Below are 15,903 nucleotides of genomic sequence, written 5' to 3'. Positions count from 1 at the left end.
ATGTCGGTGGCTAGGCGTTAAAGTTGGCCAAAGGAGAAAAATCCTAGCTGTGCAGCTTACTAGCTGCCTGACCTCCAATGAGCCTCAGTTTTCTCTTCCATAAAATGGGGATAATACCAATACCTCCCTCATAGTGCTGTGGGAGAATTAAAGGTAAGTAAAGCCCTTCACACAATGCCAAGCATTCAGTCCACACTGAGGAACTGTCACCTATTCATGACAGTTATCCCAGCCTAGTTAGAGGTACAACCTCTTTTCCTGCTGGACCACACATGCAATTATATTTGTCACCTTTCTGTTGCTGCCAAACTCTTAGAAATGTTGAGGCTTCGGGGCAGCTCTGTGAACAGATGGTTAGATACAAAGAGGAACTGGCAAACTTAAGTTGAAACCATCTGGTTACTGGTGAGCACAAACCACTCAGTGGACTAAGGTTGAGGGGCCTTCAGACACCATAACGAGCTGACTCCCCAACTGAGCATCCCAAGAGCACGTGGCTAATGCTCTTCTCTGCCCTGTGCTTCCAGCAAGAAGCTCAGGAAGTAAATGGATCTGTTAAGATGTTAGAGGAGGGGCACTTACCTACATAAAGCTGTGAGATTTCTCAAGCTGGCCAGAAACTATTCATAGGGGTTGGGGACTTACTATTCAAATTCCGAGTCACCAAATTAAACCTCAGGGCATCCAAACCGGAGCATCATATCCTAGAATGGTAGCAACAGGGGTTGCAAACTCAGGGTCTTTGGTTCCAGGTACACAAGAGAAATTAGGAGAAAAAACTGAAACCAACCAGAGAATATCTGTTTCCGTTCTACTCTAATGTCTCCGCGGGGGACAGAGGGCCCATTTATTGCCAAATCTCAGGGGTTTTTTCCCAGAAAAATTAAAAATCTGTATTTTAATACAAAATGTCCTGAATTTTAAATGTGGGCAATCTGTTTTTTAAATATTTAAACCATTAGAAGAGGCCAACCACAACTGGCTGCAGGGTAAGTGTGATTATCTGGCCACCAGAGGGCAACCTTTGATGCAGATAAGTTTGTTGAGTGGTTTCCCATACTAAATTCCCATTTGGCAAACTGGGGTGCCCCAGAGGGTTCAGGGAATCTACTGAAATGCTGACTCAGATTTCTTTCTCTCCCTCTTTCCCTCACACGCACACTTAAGCCTTGAAAAGAACCAAATAAGGGGTCACGGTGGCTCAGCAGGCAGAGTTCTCACCTGCCATGCCAGAGACCTGGGTTTGATTCCTGGTGCCTGTCCATGCAAAAAAAAAGAACAAATAGGAAACCACCCAAGTGACTACCAACAGATGAATGAAGAAACAAAATGTGATTTAGCCATACAATGTAATATCATTCAGCCATAAAAAAAGAATGATGGGGTGCAAGGGTGCTTCAGTGGTAGAATTATCGCCTGCCATGCAGGAGACCCGGGTTCAATTTCGGTCCAGCACTTTCCCCAAAAACAAACAAGCAAAACAAACACACAAAAACAAACAAAAATTCAACAACTGGTACTGCAACAACGGGATATTCACATGGAAAAATAATGAACTATGACTCCGTCATACAGCATACAAAGAAAAAAGAAAAAGGAATGAAATTCTGATAGATGCTACAATGTGGACAAACCGTGAAAACGTCATTCTGAATAAAAGAAGCCAGACACAAAAGGCCACATTTTGCCATGAGTCCACATATCTGAAATACCTAGAACTGGTAAATCCACAGAGACAGAAAGTAGATTATAGGTTACCAGGGATGGGGAGTACGGAAAAATGGGGAAATATTGATTAATAGGTCACGGGGTTTCTGCTTGGGGTAATGACAACCTTTGGAAATAGTATTCATGGTTGCACAGTACTGTGAATATAATTAATGTCACGGAACTGTACACTTAAAAGTGGTTACAATGGCAAATTTTAGATTGCATATATTTTGCCATCATTTTTTTAATTAAAAAAAGAACTGTAATATAAAGCATATATTGAAATACATCTATGCAGAACTTTATCACAGTGGAGATGATCTGTGTATTTTATGATGATCTGCTCACAGATAAAATAGCTTTCGTGCAAACCTTATCCTCAGGCTTGCCTGCCACCCGCCTAATGAGAGCATCCTGACATTTTAAGACAAACTATTATTAAAAAAAACTGTTATTTGCAATTACTTGAGTGAACCAAGCTCTTGTCGACACATAAGGCAAAAATTGTCATTATTCTGAGTTTCGTATGTACTCCGTCAGCAAAACATTTTCATTGTTCTCAAGGTCGGATGATAAACAAAAGTTACAAGTTGTAATCTAAGCACTTTCATCAACAGAATTGGCAGCAGAATTTGTTCTGTAAGATTTGATATGGAAAAAGGGGGGTTATATCATTTAAAATGTTTTATACCCATTTATCTGATGCAATACCCTCATTTTATAGATGAGGCTCAGTAAAGGGGGAAGATGTTTACCCCAATATCACTTGGTCAGTTAGAGGCCAATTCAGGACTACAATCCAGGTCTCCCGCTCTCCAGGCTCTCACCTTTCTATTCTATTTGGCACACCAACAACCAACGATCAATTACATGGAAAAGTGAACAAACTGCAAGTGAATCTTGAATCTGTAAAATGTGTGCTGTTCCCCAATACAGACAGATGGGAACTGTGTCTCCCACATCCCTACCTCAGATACATCCAAAACCCCATGGGCGAGAGTCACCCTTTCGGTGCCCTCACCCAGCTGCCAGCTGCAGTACACTGCAGAACAAGGCAATTCCAGCGACTTCCACGTTCACTGCCTGAAGACGCCTGCAAGTCCAGGACCCAGTCTCCCCCGAAGTCCTCCCCAAGCCCCAGGGGGTGGCACTCATCTCCTCCACGCTGGACGCACTCAGGGGCTGGCCCTAGACCACCCAGTGGCGAGAGAAGCCAGGCCCACTGGCCTGCAGCCCCAGGCGCTCTCTGCTCCATCGAGCTCTGCTGCGTCCCCTCCTTTGCAGGCTGTAAAGCACTTTTGCATTGGTGGCACCCGGAGTGGTACCTGCTATAGGCTGGAGGGCAGCGCACCACCCCAGGCCTGGCTTTTTAGACTTTGTACATTAATGGCATTAATGGAGAAAATAACGTGCTCCTTGGAACAAGTCAAATAAACTGAGGCACACAAGGGAAAAGTTCAGTCCCTCTCCTCCCCACCTCTATGAGCCCCCAGAAGGCACACACACAAACCAACATTAAACGCGAGGTGTGCATCCTCCCACGTGTTCTCCTAGCCCATGGAAACTACGCACACACACACAGGAGGATGGCTTTAGTCTAACAAAAAAATCAGACCAATGTCTCACGTGAACCTGCCGCTTGCTTTCCTTACAAAATAGCATGAACATCCCTAGTCATCCATGGAAGGAAAACAACTCGTCCTTAACCAGTGGCACAATGATGAGCCATCTGGAGGAACCACGATTTACCCAGCTCTCCCCCTACTGGGAGGCACTCAGCTGATTCCAGGTACTTGGCCAGTGCACGTAATGCTGCAGTAAACTATCAGGTAATAGGTTCTTAGGTCCAGGTGCTTTTATTTCTGAAAAAAATGGAGTCCCCAAAGCACTATTGCCACATCAAAGTATATGTGCATTTTAATTTAATTTTAAATGGCAGACTGGTCTAATCGAAATATTCTCATTAGAGAAAATATAAATATGGTATAAGAGGAAGGAACACATACACAAACTCTAAATGCAGAGAGCGCTACTATTAGTAATTTGCTAAACTTCCTTCAAGAATGAGATAATAGGATAGAGTCAGTTGCATGTTTTAATTTTATTTTTTATAGACTGATTAAATTTCAAATGAATTTATGGCCACTTACCTTCCCACCAGAAAGGTATGCGAATGCTATTTCCCCATAGTTTCATCTGTTTAAAAAACTGTGAACCAACCTAATAGGTGAAATTGGCACATGATGTCATTTCTACTATATAGTTCCTTGACTAGAAAGGAGATGGAAAGCTTCTCATGGGTTTCTTAGGAACATGCCAGCTTTTGAATTGCAGGGGAAAAGTCATTTGATCATTTATTCAGGAGTCATCTTACCGATTTTTGTTGTTCAAACATAAGTTTTTTATAGAAGAGATGGAACTGCTCAAAGCTGAGTTCATCTTTGTGTGCGCCTATTTCCTGTTAAAAAAAAAAGTGACCACATGACTTTTTATGTCCACCACAACAATGCCTCCTCCCTGTTCACAGAGACATGGGTGGCTTTTCTACAACACTAACTAAAATCAAACCCACATTCCCCTGAACTAAAACCATCCATGAGTTTCCTAATTTACCTCCTGGGGTGAACATACTCCCCAGCAGCCCCTGCCCTTACCCCAAGGAAGACCCTTCCTGAGCCGCAAGAGGGAAAAGCCCAGCCAGGCTTCCAAGAGCCACGATGAACAATTCCTCCTTGTTTGGGCAGGAGAGCTTTCCTTTGGGACTTCCAAATCCAGACATATTTATAGGGTTTGTAAATACGGATCATTTTTTAAGGCATAAATAGCCTTTTTAAACTAAGCTCCAATCTGGGTTTTACCCCCAAAGTGCTGTATGGCTTTGGGAAATTTATTTGACCTCTCAGACCCTCAGTTTCTTCATCTGTAAAATGGGAAAACCACCATGACCTTCCTAAGAACTCTCTGAAAGCAAACAAAATAGTATCTATAAAAACGCCTAGCTCGGTAAGCACCTGATAAAGAAGAAAAATCAGATTACGTTGTGACCAGAGGTAAAATGCTTGCCACATCTCTCGTCTTTTTAAATACCCACCCTTCTGCTCTGCTTTTCCATTTTTAGGACACTGCAGAATGTTGGGGGAAGGTCAAAAGATGGCTTGAAAATCAAGCAATAAAATGGGTTAACCATTCCAGAACTCAATAGTGCAAAAACGGAGGAATGTTTTCAGCTGAGAAATCCTATGAATGTGGGATTTCTTCATGTTACTAGGAGGAAAGTAAGCTGCAGGATGTTGAGGGAAACGCGGAAGGGTGGACTGGTGGAACCAGAGCTGAGTTTAGAGGTTCCAAGTCAAGCAGCTCATTAAGGGTCTTTGGTCATTACATGCTCCACCAGGACAGTGACCAGGGTCCCAGGATATTTACGTGACCTTCCCGTGTGACCACAACAGGACCACCTTGGGTGCCATTCGGGGGGACCCAGAGGCACTTGGTGCTTCCTATGAGAGGCCCAACATATGTAGCCTGGAGTTCCTAAAATCCCCGGGCTGTGCGACGAAACTTACCACAAACTTATCTTTGAGGAACTTGGCACTGCTCACTTTGAAGTTGACCAGGGGCAAAATGGTCTTCAGTTCTCGGAGGCTGAGGCTGCAAGAAAGGGAAACCCCAGCTCCATCAGACTGGAGGGCTGTGACAGCAGGAGGGTTAGGTATCCTGCCAGCTCCCACATGGGCGCCGCCGGAGGAAACGTGGCCAGCAATGGAGTGGGGGTGTGGAGGGAGGTGCCTCAGGGAGCCATGGCTCGTCTCCACACTTCGGGGACAGCCGTGGAGCAGGTCACGTAGAGTCATGGTGTGGGCAGAACGTGACGTCAGATAATCAGGTGGCCCTCGCTGATAAGAAACCCCAGAGGGGCTTGGGGCACGGCAGGGTCACGGAGGGCCAGGGCAGGGGATGGCAGGGGGGTGGGGGGGCTTACATGAGCTCCTACTATGTGCCAGCTGCCTGGTGTCACCCAGGCAGCAATGCCACTTGGTCTCTCGCCACCATCGACCCCCCACAAAGGGCCTATTATTGACCCCCCAGACCCAGAGCAGGCACGGTGGGTGCACAGCCACGCTGCCCAAGGTCAGAGCTGGACAGAAGTACAGCTGGGGTCTGAATTAAATTCCAAAACATACAGACATCTGACCCCACCTTGGAAGGCCCTGGGAGCATATTCCCTGGGGACGGACACCAAAAGGCACAAACGATGCACTTTGAGGGGAGGTACCGGGGGAAGAGGGAGCGTGCCCTCTAACAAAAGGGCTATTCAGAGTGGTAACAAAAATAACAATAAAAATAGTAACAGCTGAAACTTAAATAGGGCTACCAGACAGTGTTCTAGGGGCTTTACGTACACAGGTGCTTAAACGACCTCACAGGGCGGTGCCTCCACCTCCTCCATGTCTGAGGTAACCAAGCACATGCAGAAAGGTCCGCTGTGTATTGGAGCGTGGGCCAGGGAGGTGGGGCTGGGATGGTGGGTCAAGGGCAGGAGGTTCAGACCCTTCTGGTTGAGAGGGGAGGGCCTGGCCCCCCAGGGCAGCAGGCGTGGTTACAGAAAACCATCCTGAGTCTTCCTGCAGGCATCAGCCCAAGGGAGCTATGCACAGCCAAGAGGGGCCATGGAGTAGGGGCAGCAAACAGCCCAGTGCCCCCCAGGCTGGAGGCTGGGCCCCTGCAGCTTCATTCAGAAGGAAGCAGCAGGTCCTGTCCAGCAGAGACCCCCGGCCATCCCATGTCCCCACCTCCAACCTTCTTACCTTCAGTTCTAATGACTTCTCTAACACTCAAGACATCTCCTGTGAGATGCATCTCTACCCCCACCTCCACCCCACTTCTACCAGGGCCACCCCCAAAAGCCTTTCACAGGGAGGTGCCGAGAGCACAAAGCCTCCGCTAGGGCTGGCTGGGCAGAGATGCTGGGGGAGCCACAGTCTAGGGGAGCAGTCCCTAGGAAAACAGCAGACGCTTTCTGACCCAGTTCCTGGATGAGGGCAGAAGGGCAAGTGGGCTGCAGGAAGAGGCAGGCAGGGTGTGGAACAAGCTCGAGGCCCAGTGGGATTCTTCCTGGGATCAAAGTTCCTCTTAAGAGCAGAAACCTTCTCACGTCTAGGCACAGAGATACTGAGGGAGCTGGGGAGCCTCTGCAGCTGCTCAGGGGGTAAACCCAGGGCATAGAGGGGTGGGAATCTAAGCACCTGGGACATCTAAGCCCACCTGCTCCCAAGAACTCCTCATACAGTGGGATAACTGAGCCTCCAGGTGAAGCTGGGGCCAAAGAGCTTTTCTGGGCTCCTAATACCAGGCTCTCCCCACTCCGCTCCCCTAGTGTAGGCATGTCACGCTTCACTGCCAGTGTCCCCGGACTGGGACACAGATCCCACAGCTGCTGGAGTGTAGGAAGCTGTTGGCCTTTCCATGCCTCAGTGTGGGGAATGCCTTGTCCAAGGCCACATCCACCCCTCCCCCAGAGGCGTCCTGCATCCAAGGACTGGTCCCTAGAGGGGAACAAAGGCCCAGGCGCCCAGCCTCAGTTCAGGACAGCTCTGCAGGGGGGTGTCCCAGCTCCAAGGCTCCCCAAGGGGACAGGTGAAGCTTTGGGTCATGACTGCATCGAGCCCCACTTCTCCCTCTGCAGGCCTCTGCTTGCTTCTCTCTCCCACGAGCCCTAACCCCCACGCACTCCTCAACACCCCACCTGCACCCAGATCTACACCTGAGAGCCTACTTTTCCGACACGCGACCTGTGCCCACGCACTGGGAACCTGCAGGGGAAGGATGGAAAAGCCTATTCCCTCTACATGCCACAGCTGGCCCTTCCGTCTTCCATGGCAGACATCACTAAACGATCATGATACCCTTTCTTTCTCTGCTTGGCCACCATCCCAGAATCCTTCAACTCTGCAACCTGGGCAGCCGCTACCAAATGACAGACACGGCATGCCCCAGGAAACTTCCTTGCCACCCAGGTGCTGGACAGACACCTCCACCCTCCTGGCTTTTCATAAGCATACGGATAATGCTAAGAACATGCTGCGTGCTCGCTGTAACGCAGGCACTGTCTGAACACCTCTGACACGTTAACTCGCTGAGTCTTCACACTGACCTTCCCCTCAGCCCTATGAGGTGGGACTGTCAGTGCTGCTCTTTCACAGATGAGGGGCTAGTGGCTGCCACATCGGACAGTGCAGGTCTGGAATCGTGGTTCCCCAACTGTATTCCCTGGACCAGGAGCATTACCTGGGAACTTGCCAGAAATGCAAATTCCCAGGCCCCACCTCCGATCTAATGAATCGGAAACTTGCAGGTTGGCCCCACAACCTGCGTTTCTAACAAGCCCTCGGGGCATTCCGATGCACACTCAATTCTGAGACTCCTTCGATGCTGGCCTCCTAGCAGAATCCTCTGGAACTCTTTTAAAGGCCAGTGCCCAGGAAGACAGGTCGGGATCGCAGTTGATGGGACTCTGGCAGCTGGGTTTCGGTAACTCCCCAGGTGAGCCCCGTGTGCTGGAGCCTGAATGCCCACCCACATGGAAGCCACGTGCCTTTCTGTTAAAGGACAGCGGCCAGACCCACGTGCCTGCCTCCCATTCTCAGCTCCTTCCTGCCTCCCTCCACCACACTCAGTCTTCCCTCTGGGCCTGCCAAGGCTGAAGGAGAAAGACAAGTGGCTGATGCAAATTAACTTTTATATGCCAAGGGAGCAAGAGCAAAAGAGAGAAAGAAACTGCCACTAGCCCACGGGGCCCCTGTCCCCTCTGCGGGAGTCGGTCCTTTGAGCCTCACCCTGAGAAAGGCAACTCCAGTGACCCTCAAGGAAGGCTCAGGGCTTTCCTCACAGGTTATTTTGGTCACAGGAAATCTTCGCATTATGTACTGACCTCAGGAACTCATTCCCAGCTGTGATGGATGGAATTATGTCCCCCAAAATAGACATGTTCAAGTCCTAAGCCCCAGATCTGTGAGCCCCCATGACTCTCCACATCTTTGGAGATGGAGAGCGGCAGGTCTACCCAATACATCTGGGGTCCTTATAGGAACAGGGAATGTGGACATAGGATGTAGGATGCAGAGAAAGAGAGGGGACCAGGTGAGAGAGGCAGAGACTGTGTTCTGCCACAAACCTAGGAACAGGGGTGGCCAGCAAGCCAGTACCAGAACCCTAGAGACCCCGAGGCAGCACAGGCCTGCCGACACCTAAGTGTGGGCTCCAAGCTTCCAGAACTAATTGTCTGCATCTGCATCAACTAGTCCATGTGACAGCAGTCCTGGCAAACTAAGCTACCAGGTGAGAGACAACTAAACTCTAAAGGCCCCCAAGGAGAGACTCTATAAATCTGGCCAAGATTGATATTAAAACATCCACGCCCTTTGACCCAGTTCTGGGACTGTGGCATAGGAATGCTGCCAAAGCAAGAGAGTTCCATGTGTCTGAAGTCACGTCTCAGGGTGAAGAGGGAGGACCTCTGGTCAATCAATAAACACAAACACCGACAGTAAGACTGAACAAGCCAGATTCTTCCTCTCCAGGAGCCCTTGGTCCCCATGAGCAACCACCAGGGAAAGGCGTAAAGAAAGCACAGCCCATTGCTCAAGGGGATGCTGGAGAGTCGTGGGCACCAGGCCCATGAAATCCTGTCGTGACACTGAAAAGCTTCTCATAGGATGCAAGTCACAGACTCACTTGAACAAAATTTAGTGAATACCCAAATTTAGGGAAAAAGCTGGGAACTAACAAGATGGCAAATGGCAACTTTAAAGCCAAATACCAAATTTCCATTGGTTCAACTATAATACGGCATTATTGTGATGTTTCTGAATAGTTGCAATGAGATGTAAAAGTTCTAGGATTTAATGGTAGGGGAAAAGAACTTAATGGCTGCTCCCCTCCCATCTACTCACCCATCCTTGAGTGTGGGTTGGACTTAGTGACTTACTTCCAAAAAACAGATCAAAGGAAAAAGGAGGGGGGTGGTTTACGTTATAGCGGAGAAACCTGACAAGACCCCACCTCAGCTAGGTGGTCAAGGTCAACTTCAACAGTGTACATTCATGCACCTTGGGAGGAAGGTATGAGAAGGACACTTCACCTCTGGGAAGCTTCCCAAATCTCATCACCTCAGTCTACCCATAACTCCAGCCTCAACACGAAAAATTACCAGACACAAACTGAAGACATTCTACAGAGTAATTGAGAAGCACTCCTTAGGAGTACTGAGGTCACAAAAAATAAGAAAAGATTGAGAAGTTGTCATAGACCAAAGAGGATTGGGAGACGTGACAACTAAATGAAAGGTGATGTCCCAGGTGGGCTGCTGGAACAGTAAAAGAGCTTCGGTGGGAAAACTGGTGAAATCCAAATTAAGTCCGGAGTTTAATTCGTAATAACATAGCCATGTTGGCTTGTCAGCTTTGGCAAATGTCCCCAGCAATGGAGGACGTAAACCTTGGGAACCGGAGTGAAGGACGTATGGCAGCCCTTTGTGTTATCTTTACAGCTTTTCTGTAATTCTTCAGGTATTCCAAAATTTTTTTTTAATTATTTCAGAAGCAACAGGATACAAGTTCACATGGTTAGGTTTTAATAAACAAAATGAAAAACAAATAGGCAAATAAAAGAGGAGAATGAAACTCTAACACACAACGCAGCTGGGGTCTGCAGAGCTTGCTTTGGGATTTATATGAACGATACTTTTTTTTTTAATCTAGTTTTCAGTATTTCCGAAGTTTTTGATACTGAACATGAGTTACTTTCATAATTTTTTAAAGCCTATATGCATGTTTTTCTTAAAGGTAGCAATAAGTGGAAATACAAAAATGAAAAACAAAAGGTTGTCTATGCCTCGCACATGGTCAATGAATGCTTAGAAGTTTCCTAAGGACTAAAATCAAAAGGTGGGCAGTCAGGGTGGGTAAAGGATTTCATTATTTTCCCAGTTTTCCACAGCACAATTTTTTAAAAAAGTGGGGAGTGCCGGGTGGGCCACGGTGGCTCAGTGGCAGAGTTCTTGCCTGCCATGCCAGAGACCCAGGTTCGATTCCCTGTGCCTGCCCATGCCGAAAAAAAAAGTGGGGAGTGGGGAGGGTTAGCCCCATCACAGAGTGAAAGGTGAGCCTACAAATGCGGGCTCAGCTCTGACAAGTTAGGTAAGGCCGCTGGCCTCAGTATTCTCATATAAAATGGTCCCAAGGTGGCACACAGGCACAGCAGTCTGCAGAACATTCACAGGACTTGGAAGGGAAGTACCGAGCACACTGCAAGGGAAGATCTCAGCAAATGTCAGCTACTACCCTTTGCCTCTAGAGATAGTGCAAGGTGAAACAGAGAGCTTGGGTCAAGGACACCACCTGTGAGGGGGCCAGCTGACAGCCAGCCTCCGTTGCCTGGAGTCCTTCCTTGGCTTTTGTTGATCTTTTGTTTTCCTTCAGGAAACACGATTCATCATAAGCGAAAGGAAAGGGAGGGAAAATTGGCAGACCAGAAGTCAGCTGCCCATTCCCTGGCACCGTGGTAAAAGTTCCTTTTGAAAAACGCTTCTGGGCCTCACAACCAGGGGAAAGCTGGGACTTTTCCATGTGTTGACAGAGCGGCGGGGCTTTGGAAGGGGAGGCGAGGAAGAGGGAGGGGAAAGCTTGCAACAAGGAATTAAGTCCAGAAACAGTACTACCTCTCTTCTTAAGGTGCTGAACCAGCCATGGGAAGATAACTCTCTATGAAGGACTTGTGAGAGTTCAGGCTGGGCAAGAGAGCAGGAGGGACTTTCCATTGCTGGACAGCATAAGATGGAGAGGCAGATTTGGGAAGTAAACCACCCACCATGTAGCACTGTCATGTGGAGGATGAGCCCAGCATGGCTCCATCGGTCAGCCATGGGCCATCTCAACTGTGAATCACCCATAAGCCACAGAGAAAGGAAACACTAAGGGGAAGCACCACCTCTGAGGCTGAAAGGGGTCCATGTATACAAAATCCTCCAACACAGGGGACCTCATTTGATCCACCTCCCAAGGGGTGGCTCCAGACAGAGGACGTTGGATGAGAGGAAGAGCAGGGAGGGAAAGGCAGATGGAAGGGAAAACAGACAATGAGCTATGGCCGACTTAACATTACACTGTAAACCACTTCATGGTTACTATTTCCAAATCATCCTCTAGGCATAGGTGGAAGGCACCATGGAGGTGCACCCCAACCCCTGGAAGATGTTTGTGAGGTGATGGGAGATGCTGGCCACACACAAAGGAAACCCAGAAATGGAAAGACTTCCAGGAAAAAAAGAGGAGCGTTGGTAGCGTTCAGTTGTCGCCCTTATGATATTGACATATCTTAAGCAAGAATGGATGAAAAGCTATTCAACCCCACTCATAAAGAAAGAAATGCAAATTTAAGCCACATTACTCTGTTATATTTCACCCCTCAGATCAACAAAAGTCAAAGTCTGGGAACATAGGATGTAGGGAAAGATGATCACACGTTATTACCTCACCTTTCCCATTTCGGCACAGTCCATATAACTATCTCTACACAACTGGGTTTACTTCTTTAGGGTCAATCTCTCTCCTCTACCAAAGTGAGCTCCAAGAGCTGGACACGACGGCAATTCCAGGCCACAGAAGGGACGAGAGCATTTGTGAGGGCCTGAATAAAAAGGCCGAATGTTCTGTGGCAGAAACATCATCTCTGCAGAAAGACTAGAATTTTCCACTAGAACAGAGGCTCCAGAGACCCTGTTGCTGCTTCCCTAATAGCACGTTGCAGGTCACATCTGACCTCAGGTGGACCTTACCCAGCTCCAAGCCCCTTGGAATGTAAAGAAAGAGGTGAAAATTGGAGTCCAAAATCACCAGAAGAAAACTGCAAAACTGTGATCGAGTCTTACCTGTTTCTTCTGGTTTGATCCACAGAATAAATCTGCTTCCTCAGCCAACTGGAAGTTGAGACAGAAAAAAAAAAGAAGAGAAAAGGAAGAAAGAATGTCAGAAAACAGCATCACACTTAGTCATTTCTATGGGATATTGAAAAGGAAGACCTTCCCAACTTTCTAACAAGGACAGCTTGGAAGGCAGTTTTTTGCTTGAAGTTAGCAGTGCCCCAGCTGAGCTGAGAGGGCCTCTTTCAACTCAAAGAGGTCAGCAAATCTTTAGGGTAACAATTCTGTCTGATCATAGTCATTAATCTCAAAAAATCTGGAAAGAAGAATGGCATAATTGGGGCTGCTGAGTATTCCTGGGGGGGGGGGAATAATTCACACATGAATACCATCAAGAAATCTTTGACATGGTGAGGAGACGAGAGCGGCTTTTATCAATCCTTGATGGGTGACAGGTAGAACATTCCAGGCCACTTTTTCTAACTGTCCTTTGACCAGCTGGCTTATTAATTCCTCATGAATTCCTTTAAGAGACAAACTTCCCCATTCTCTTCTCAAACACAACCCCACTGGATTTCTCCATCTCAACTTCAATGCAAAGCTCACCCCAATAGGCCAAGGCACTGAGAGACTCTCATTTGAGAAACTGAAGAGTCCAAAGCCACTATTGAGAGCCCACCGTATACACAACACTCAACTAGCTCAAAAATGCAATGCCCTACTTTTCTTTCCTTAGTCCATGCTGGCTTTAAGGGAGCACAAATAGATAAATGAGTGAGTGACTACAGAGAAAAACAGCCCAAAGCCAAGTACCTTTCAATAATGGTGGGAGTAGACGCATTCATTGCTTCTTGATGTAAGATTTTCAGGCCAGAAAGCCACTTAACTGCATCCTCTTTAGAATCAGCTGGAGAAGGGAATGGATAGAAACGCTGGATGAACCCCTCCCTGGAAATACCTCTGCTTGGAGACCCTTGCCCCTTGCCTCCCCTAGCCCCACCCCCACCCCAGTCTGTGGGGATGGGGAGAAGCTGTGCTGGTTTCTCATTTCACAGGCCTCTCCTTCACACCCTCAGGGCTCTTAAGAACCACCTTTTTGTCTGAGACGAGGCTATACAGCCAGCATGAGCATCTATGGCAGAGGTGACAAGTGGGTTTATTTCCTGTGCCAACTGAATCGGCAAAGAGTGGCAGTATGGGTGGTATTGGTGGTTGATATTGATTATTACTATAGATAGCAAATAACATTTTTGAGCATTTATTATATATTCTAAGTGCTTCCCTATATCAATTTATCTCATCCTGACAACAAGTACAATTATACCATGAAGTACTATTATTATTTCCTCTTAACGTGGGGAAACTGAGTCTCAGGCAGGTTCAGTGACGGCTTCAAAATCACAGGACCATAAGTGGCAGGCACAGGGCCCTACCCACAGACGCTTCTCTTCTCTGCCACCCACACTTGCTCCAAACGATGAAAAACGGAGGAATTCAAAGCTGGGCATCTGACTCCAGAGCAAAGGGTCTCAACCCCAGCTGCTCAGGAGAATTGCCACAGGGGTGCTTTAAAAAGAAAATGCTACCTAGGTCCCCCCTGTGTAATTAAATCGGCATTTAAACCAGAACCCCTGGGGTCAGGCCCTGGCACCAACAGGTTTAGACTGCTCCAGGTGATGCCACTGTGATCCAATGATTGCTTTCTGCTGTCACCAAGGACCACTAATTAGGGTCTAAAAGCATCTCCCATACTTTCTCTTACAGCTCTGAAGGGCTGAAGTCTAACGTAGGCTGGCAGGGCTGTGTTCCTTCTGGAAGCTCCAGGTAAAAAATCCATTGCTGGGCCTCTTCCAGCTTCTCGAGGCCACAGGTCCTCCTGGGGGTATGGTCCCATGCCACTCTGACCTCTGCTTCCATCATGTGTCCTTCTCTGACTCTGACCCCTGTGTCTCCCTATCATAAGGACCCTTGTGATTGCCTTTAGTCTCAAAAGATGGACCCAGCAGAAGGTTGCCAGCTCAGGATTCTTAACTTCACCACATCTGTCAAGTCCCTATTGCTGCATATATATTCGCAGGTTCCAGGTTTTTGCCTGTGGACGTCGTTGCTTAGTTTAATACAACTGAGAACTAATTCTCAGTTAGCTTAGCTCTCCTTGTCTTCTTTAAGAGGCTCAGCTTCTAACCCCAGGCTGGTGCAGGAGATGCAGGACCTGGGATCATCTGCACCATGACGCCAGCAGCTGTCAGTATTTTCCATGCCCAGTTAAGGCAGGGGACCTGCTCTGCTGGAGAAAGGGGTGGGAAATGGGGCATTCTGATGCCCGTGAAGGAAGCAGCAAAAAGCAGTGGTTAAGACCCTGGCATCTGGCAAAAGGAAATCCCGTTGCTCAAATTTCACTGCACCCCTTCTGGGCCGTGTGGTGGCGCTCAGAAGTAATACAACCCTCTGCACCTCCAGTTCCGCATCAGGACAGGAGCTGGCAATGCAAACACCTCTTTGGGTTATTAGCCTCTGACCACTGAGTCCCTTGCTAGTCCACACACGATGGCCCTCCCAGGTTGCTGCTCTCCTGTTTCCTGTGTGGATGAGGGAAACAGATTTGTCCCAGAGCTAGTAAGTGGGGTCAGAGTTGAGGTTGTGCTCATCTCTCCATCTGGCCTTGGATTGCAGGGTTCTAGCTTCTAGAAGAGAGGCCTCAGAATGGGACAGACACCAAAGCAGGCATCCTGTGCTCCTAGCTTTGGGTTCTCCCAGTCTCCTAAACAAGAACAGCGCCAGGGCTGAGAAGGTCGTGGCTCAGGCCTCCCTCTCTCCTGCCCCATTTCTACCACTTTCTACACACCACGCAACAGACACACTCTCATTTCCCACACCCAGCTTGCTACTTCCCTCCTCTGTGCCCTGACGTGTGCCCTGTCCTCTGCCTGGACTGCTCTCCTTCCTGCCTCCCACCTCCTACTCATGCCCATTTAAAAGCCCCCTCCTCTGCAAAGCCTTCCCTCGAATCGGGCACTCGGAACTGCAACAGCACACTGTATCATGCTTGGACTACACCTCTTACCACAGGCTACTGTCACTTCCTGTCCGTGCATCCTCTGCCCCAGTGGACTGTGAGCTCCTTAAACGTAGCCTCTGAGTCATATTCACCTTACACTCCCACTGGCACCTCCCACAACCTAGCACAGAGCACATGCTCAAAGAGCCTGGGAGAAAGAGTGAAATTATCATACAAAAGTCAAGCAACCTCAAATTAAATGTATCAACATGGCTCAACT

The 15,903-nt window shown here is 48.1% G+C and overlaps 1 protein-coding gene across 2 annotated transcripts in view; it reads right to left on the bottom strand.

The window, feature by feature from the left end:
• PLCG2 (phospholipase C gamma 2) overlaps positions 1-15,903 on the bottom strand; it is a 172,712-nt gene that overhangs the window by 86,538 nt on the left and 70,271 nt on the right. For both annotated transcript variants that reach the window (XM_077133130.1, XM_077133129.1), the window contains 4 exons: positions 13,439-13,532; positions 12,635-12,682; positions 5,274-5,358; positions 4,085-4,168 (listed from right to left, as the gene is read on the bottom strand). In XM_077133130.1, coding sequence (XP_076989245.1) covers positions 4,085-4,168; positions 5,274-5,358; positions 12,635-12,682; positions 13,439-13,532 — 311 coding nt within the window. The remainder of the gene's footprint in view (positions 1-4,084; positions 4,169-5,273; positions 5,359-12,634; positions 12,683-13,438; positions 13,533-15,903) is intronic.

This window comes from Tamandua tetradactyla, chromosome 16, assembly GCF_023851605.1.
Source record: "Tamandua tetradactyla isolate mTamTet1 chromosome 16, mTamTet1.pri, whole genome shotgun sequence".
NCBI classification, from domain to species: Eukaryota; Metazoa; Chordata; class Mammalia; order Pilosa; family Myrmecophagidae; genus Tamandua; species Tamandua tetradactyla.
This window is presented reverse-complemented; position numbering and strand designations above follow the sequence as displayed.